Genomic DNA, 7,603 nt, shown 5'->3' on the forward strand with positions numbered 1-7,603 from the left:
TCCATAATCCATAATAACGCTTCCTCCAGTGAAAAAGTACATCTCCAGTTGTCTCTCACATCAAAATCCACCCACATATTTGTTTAGAGCTGTTTAGACTTGTAAACAGTGCTTGATCTGTGCAGATTTCTCGACTGATTCAGACCAGACCACTTTTTCACTGGAGGAAGTGTTATTATGGACTCGTATTTTGGCCAGAAGCAATGGTTTGAAGTTAAAAACTTCTTAATGATAGATTTGTTTCTACACACATGCAGTTTTTGTCTTCTCAAGACATTAATTGATGGACTGGAGTGGTGTGGATTACTTGTGGATTATTGTGATGTTTTTATCAGCTGTTTGGACTCTCATTCTGACGGCACCCACTCACTGCAGAGGATCCATTGGTGAGCAAGTGATGCATTCATTTCTCATTACATTTTCAGCAAATTTTCATTTTCGGGGTGAACTGTTTCTTTAAGATCTCTTCTAAAACAAATGTGAGATTACAGGGTAGTTTTCTAAGAACCAGGAGACTTCAGCAAAAGTCCATTTCATTGCAGTCTTTGAGAAATAATTGAGAAATTAAGGAGATCTCATTTGTGATTTCTCTTTCCTATGACCTAGTCTCTCCAAAAGCATTTGGACATCATCAATTACGAGCAACAGTACTCCTCATAAACATTAAAACACATTACTAACTGTGAAGACTTTGCATTTCCCAGTGATGTTTAGCTGGAAACAGCAGGTGGGATGTTATCCGCCCAAGCTGACTACAAAATCGTTTTCAATATTACATAAGCGTGAAAACACTCCTACATTCAGCATATGACAACACCACCGAACATCATAAGAGTTATATCACTCAACACAACAGCAGAAAAAGGAGAGGCCTTATGTAATGCATTCATCTTTAGATTTCATTACACAATCTGTTAAGGGTAATATATGCAAACTGACTAGTGGAGTGCTTGACAATATTTTATCAAACACGTCTTTGTGATATCTTAAGTAAAGAGCTTAATTCAGTCATGACCCTTCACGCTGCACACTCTCTCCTGTAATGAACATTGATCCAACAAACTGCACATCAAGAATAAGAGCTTTTGTCGTCTCATCGAGCAATAAACCCATAACTCTTTTCCTGAACAGTCGCTGTGCCTTTACTCAGGGACTTCCTCTATATCACAGTTACAATTTCCAGGTCATATTTTCCCCCAAAAAATGGGACTAAGATTATTTGCACTGTTATTACTTTCCTTTACAAAAAAGCACATCTTCCCCTCCAAATTCTCATTAATGTATTTAATACTAACAATGAGATTCATCCTGTCTGGACACGATGATTTTGTTCATACGATGCGATTTAAATTTTTCCTTTCTCTTTGGAGTGTTACAAGCTCTTGGTGCATAAAGAAGATCTGTAAAGTTGCAAAGACTAAAGTCTCAAATCCAAAGAGATATTCTTTATAAGTTTTTTTAACCTTAAACCGCATAAACACATTTCATTACACCAAATACACAAAATAATGTTATTTTTAGCAACATCATATGACCCCTTTAAATCAGCATAAATTAAGGGCAACAAAACAAATTCTGCCATGGTAAATAGTAGACAGTGTAAACTGGATATATATTATCATTCTATTTTCATTATGGAAATATTATTTCTTTTTATTTATTTTAAAAAAAAAAAATTTATTATTTGCTTTTATGATTATTATTATTATTATTTTGTATTACACTAAAAGAAACTGGGTAATTTGCTTTTCCATTAAATATAGTGTCAAAAAAATATCTAACTACTCCTAAAAATAAGCTTAATTTTAATATATGTATCATCTATATATTTTTACATTATGGTAATGAAAAAAAAAATTTTTGTTTGTTTTTGTTTTTTGCATTACACTAAAGGGAATTGGGAAATTTGCTAATTTGCTTTTTCAGTGACTATAATGTCTACATATAATATTCTTTCATATCAGCAAACAAAATCCAATTTTCATTAGTGTAATGCAAAAACAATTTTTTTTTCATTAATTATATATGTGTGTGTGTGTGTGTGTAAATTCTATTATTTATATATTTATTTATATAATTTATTATATTTATATATAAATATATAGTATATTTATTATTATTATATATATATTAAATAGTTTTTAATTTTGTTTATTTTGGGATAAAATGATTCATGCATGAATCTTGGCAGGTTTAGTGCGATTCACCCTTGAGCAACTGTGCTCATAATGACCAGCGCTGCTAGTGAGAGAGCAGCTAGTGTTTTATAGTCTGATGCAGCACAGAATAAGAATAAACCAGTGTCGTTGCATCAGAGCAAAATCAGCCGTGCTGGATTACAATCATCCAGCTATTGATGCTTTGTGTTCTAAAGTGCATTGGATGCACAAAAGTCTCTATGACTATAATGCAGTACAGCTGTTGCAGAACAGATATTGCTTTCAGAGCATGCATTACACACACAGCGTTATCAGAGGCGTCTGAAATCAATCAATTGTATAACCGACCTGTCAATCAATCATTATTTTAATACACACTGTTAATGTGGGTGAACCTGAAGGAACGTGACGCCCTGAAAGATTTGCACCGTGACCAGAATGATCTTCACAACACAAGAAATGTCATTTCATCAAGCTCACACACCCACATGCACAGGATTCCCTCACGAACACATTTCCCAAGCCGAGCTAGAGATTCCCACACTACAATGAACAACATGAGCAAAACCCTTTATACTAGCACATTTCTACATATCAGATTCTTAAAGTATTAACGCAAGTGTCCTAATAGCGTCTGCATTAAATTCTAATATTAACACTTGACTGGTTGATTAACAGGTTGATGAATGAATCTTAAAAGGAAAAACACTAACACCTTCACTAAACACATCTGAAAATCTCATTAGCAAGACAAAAACATGTTTTTTTACACGTAACGTTACCATGACAAAATTCAAATTTTTTTGGACATGAACATGAAATATCCCTTGTAACTGTTAAATACCATAATTTCATGGTTCATATTAAAGTCCCATGGTACTGCAACAGTGAGGAATACGGTTAAATAGAGATTTATACCATGGTACATGTCAAAAAGCTAACGTATGGATTTGTAATCAAGATCACTAGCAAAAAGTACCATGGTAAGGTAGTGTGGTAATGATTCATTCGTCTCATATGGTACTTTTTAACAGGGATTCTGTGTTATTCAAATTATGTCCCAACAAAGGGCGAATGTATGACTGTTACTCACCCCCGACGCAGAGCAGAGACATCGCGCCGCGTCGCGTCGCGTCAATCCTCCGCCAAAACGGGACAGTCCGTTAACGCGCTGTGACTAGATTCAACACACAGCCATAACTGCAGCTTCTGAACAATAAACGCGCGAATAAACAGACGAGCTCACAGAAAATCCTCACATAAAGCACTTTCCCCCTCAGTTCACCGGCCGTTTGTGCGTCTAGCTAACTGCCATCTTTGCTTCAGCAGCAGCAGCGGCGCGGGAACAGCTCGCGGCGTGACGTCACGCCGAGGAGACGCTGGAGTTTCTCTCCGTCCCCCGCACGCGCGCATGCAGAACTGCGCCTACGTACAGCAGATCGAAGTATTGCAGGTTTATTATACAATACATATTTGAATAGAACACGGCTGGACATTTCAGATATATGGGAGACGTCTGCATTTATTAAAATGAGAATATATCTCATACACAACAAGATCAACAGCTCTCCAGACACACTTAATCTCTTCAAAACATTCAGTTCTCTCCTCTGTCCCCCTCCACTTCTACACCAGCTGATGATTTCGCCATATTCTTCACAGACAAAACTAGCACAATCAGTAGTCAGTTCTCAGCCCCACACACACAGGATCTCAAACCAACCACACCCACTGCTAAAGCTCCCATCTTCTCCTTCTGTCCCCTCACTGAGGCAGAAGTATGGAAACTTCTCCTCTCCAGCCATCCTACATTTGTGCGTCTAGCTAACTGCCATCTTTGCTTCAGCAGCAGCAGCGGCGCGGGAACAGCTCGCGGCGTGACGTCACGCCGAGGAGACGCTGGAGTTTCTCTCCGTCCCCCGCACGCGCGCATGCAGAACTGCGCCTACGTACAGCAGATCGAAGTATTACAGGTTTATTATACAATACATATTTGAATAGAACACGGCTGGACATTTCAGATATATGGGAGACGTCTGCATTGATTAAAATGAGAATATATCTCATACACAACAAGATCAACAGCTCTCCAGACACACTTAATCTCTTCAAAACATTCAGTTCTCTCCTCTGTCCCCCTCCACTTCTACACCAGCTGATGATTTCGCCATATTCTTCACAGACAAAACTAGCACAATCAGTAGTCAGTTCTCAGCCCCACACACACAGGATCTCAAACCAACCACACCCACTGCTAAAGCTCCCATCTTCTCCTTCTGTCCCCTCACTGAGGCAGAAGTATGGAAACTTCTCCTCTCCAGCCATCCTACAACCAGCCCTCTAGACCCAATCCCCTCACACCTCCTCCACACACATCTCTCCTCACAGACACCTTCCCCACTGCATTCAAGCAGGCTCGGGTAACCCCACTGCTCAAAAAACCTACATTAAACACTTCACTTAGCTACAGACCTCCTTCCATTCATAGCGAAAACCCTCGAACGAGTTGTTTTCAATCAGGTATCATTGTTTCTTTCACAGAACAACAAACTGGACGTTAACCAGTCAGGTGAGGGGTTCCTCAGGGATCAGTTCTTGGACCCCTCCTCTTCTCCATATACACTACATCACTGGGTCCCATCATACAGGCACATGGCTTCTCCTATCAGGCTCAGCATCTGCCTCCTTCCACTCACTACTACTAATCCAGAAGTCTGAGATGCGCTAGTGAGCGACGCCTCATGGTACCATCACAGAGAGGCTCAAAATCACTTTCCAGAACATTTTCATAAAGCATCTGCAAAATGACTAAATGTAAATGTGTAAATAATAATAATAAATATTGAAATATCACTAATCACTGACATCGATTTAAAAAAAAAAATAATAATAATAATTCTAGGCTAACAGAAATTGTCATAATAACAAGGGTATTCACAAATGAATTTCTTTTTGATTACTGAATAATTTATACATTTTAAAGGACTTCCATTTTATAGACACTGCAAGAATAATTTCAAGTTGTTTTGTCTTTAGAGTTAATAGAAAATGTTAAGATGAAAAAGTTTTTATATTTTGATCAATCATTCTTGTTTGAATCATACACTGAAATAAATGGTGTAGAAACATTTTTCACTCAAAAATCGCTAGTAATTATCACAATTAGTAAAAATGGCAAGTTACACATTAATTAAACGTGAAATTTTGAAGTTGAAAGACCGAAATAATATTTTCTTGTAAAACCTACTCCAATAATCTTTGTTTTAGTTACGACTTTTGTAATAATAATAATAATAATAATAATAATGATAATAAATAAATAAATTAACAAATAAATAAAAACTTTCATCCTAAGAAATTGCATCATATTTTTGGACAAGGATTTTTGATAAGGGAAATGTCTCATATAATATATATCATATAATATATAATATAATATATAATGTAATGTAATATAATAATATTTCGAATTAAGAATCCTGCAACTAGTTTTCTCTTTCATTCTGTATAAAATGCCAAATGCATAAACGTAAATATATAATGTAAGATAAACACTTTGGGTGGATACATTTGTGTTCATTCCTATTCTAACTGCATTTCCAGTGTCTCGTCATCGTTATAGTGGAAACAATTTCATGACGGGGCTTTTTTTACGCAGATGCTGCATTTGCTGCAGCGTTTGGACGTGTGACGTCATCGCGGCGCTTCCGCGCTCATCCAGATGGGGGCGTCATGACATTCAAGTATTATTAGTCTGACATGGTGTTAGGCTAAATATCCTTTGACTTTTGTCCTTTGCATGCATACATGGACACAATAGCACGTGACTAACCAGGTAAACAATATCAAGTGTATATAGAGACAACAGATCATTTATTCTTGAGCTTCTAGGGCGGTTTCCTGGACAGAGATTTAGCCTAGTCCTAAATTAAAATGGCCCTTTAAACCAGATTCACAGAAATCTGCTCTCTCTGTGATGGTTTTAAATAGTCTTAGACTTAGTCTAGTCCAGAATTTAATAGGCTGATTTCCTGAAGGAAGACTAGAGCTACTTCAGGACTAAATTGATGGTTAAATTAAACCTATGAGGCAGGTTTAACTTCAGATTTACGTATGTTTTCAATCTTTATATATCAAAAAATGGTAAATATGATCAAAGAAGCCTGTGAAAATAAATCTGCACTGTTATAATCATTTTGATTTTTTATCACACACACACTCAAAACCCTAAACATTCATTGAAGTAAAATGGTAGGGAAGGGAAATCTCAATGAAATGTTTATCTATGGCACCCTTTTATTCAATACTTTTTGCAACGTCCTTTTCCCAGGATAACAGCTCTGAGTCTCTCCTATAATGCCTGATGAGTTTGGAGAACATCTGACAATAGATCAGAGAGCATTATTCTATACAGTATCTCTCCAGATCCTTCAGTTTCCCAGCTCCATGCTGATACACTTCAGTTTTCTATAGGGTTCAGACCAGAGGACTGGGATGAGCATGGCAGAACCTTGCTTTTGTGCTCAGTGGCCCATTTTTGTGTTGATTTTGATAATTTCTAGGGGTACAAATAATTGTGGCCATTGTGTATTAGAGAAAATTTTTCCTTATGTGATTTTGTTGAAAAGTTCGATTTTTTTTTTTATTTATTTTTTACTTTTGTTTTTTTTTTTATGCATTTTTATTTACTTTTTTTTTTAAATATCAAAAGGATAAAAAAATTCAGATTTATTTTCACAATCTTCTTTGATCATATGTACTTAGGGTGCCAATAATTCTGACTCTCTCTCTCTCTCTCTCTCACAGCTGCGTTATGTATAACATAATAAACAATAATAATAAAAAATGAATTTATGCAAGAATTCATTCCAAACAGATTTCCAGGCATTCCTTTTCTTTTATTCCACACCTAATGTGTGCAGTTTATTTTGCTTGCTTTAAAAAAAAGCTTTCCTCTTGTTCAGTCAATAGTACGTTTTTTTTTTTTTATGTTTGATTGCAGTCTTTTTTCTGCTGACTTTGTTTTCCTTAGATTTGCTTCTCAGTTCCACACCATTCTAAGCTTTTCTTGATTCATTCCATGTTTTACAGGCAACCTCTGTCATGTTCATTCAGATCAGCACAGCTGGTTTTAAATTAATCTAGTTTATTTTAGTTCAGGACTCAATAGTCCAGGAGTATTTAATCTGTGTTTCAGAAAGCCATTTTTAAAGCCATGATTAACTACTCTAGATTAAGCCTACTCCAGACTTAATTTAAACCCTGTCTGGGAAACCGCCCCCTAATGTTTATGAGGATGTTTAGGATGCTATTTATATTTTCCAGAAATCATAATGGCTATATTCTAAATAAAATGCTAGAATATTAAAAAGAATAGTTATAATAGTTATTAAAATATTATATTCATTTGATAAATATATAATTATTTGTTATATTGTTTATTT

At 35.9% G+C, this 7,603-nt stretch overlaps 1 protein-coding gene across 1 annotated transcript in view; it reads right to left on the reverse strand.

Moving 5' to 3' along the window:
• LOC107671790 (protein unc-13 homolog B) overlaps positions 1-3,495 on the reverse strand; it is an 86,335-nt gene extending 82,840 nt beyond the window's left edge. The window contains exon 1 of the mRNA XM_016464762.1: positions 3,253-3,495. Coding sequence (XP_016320248.1) covers positions 3,253-3,274 — 22 coding nt within the window. The 5' untranslated portion in view covers positions 3,275-3,495. The remainder of the gene's footprint in view (positions 1-3,252) is intronic.
• Between the last annotated feature and the right edge of the window lie 4,108 nt (positions 3,496-7,603).

The sequence above is a fragment of the Sinocyclocheilus anshuiensis genome, unplaced genomic scaffold, assembly GCF_001515605.1.
Source record: "Sinocyclocheilus anshuiensis isolate Anshui unplaced genomic scaffold, SAMN03320099.WGS_v1.1 scaffold1491, whole genome shotgun sequence".
Lineage (NCBI taxonomy): Eukaryota > Metazoa > Chordata > Actinopteri > Cypriniformes > Cyprinidae > Sinocyclocheilus > Sinocyclocheilus anshuiensis.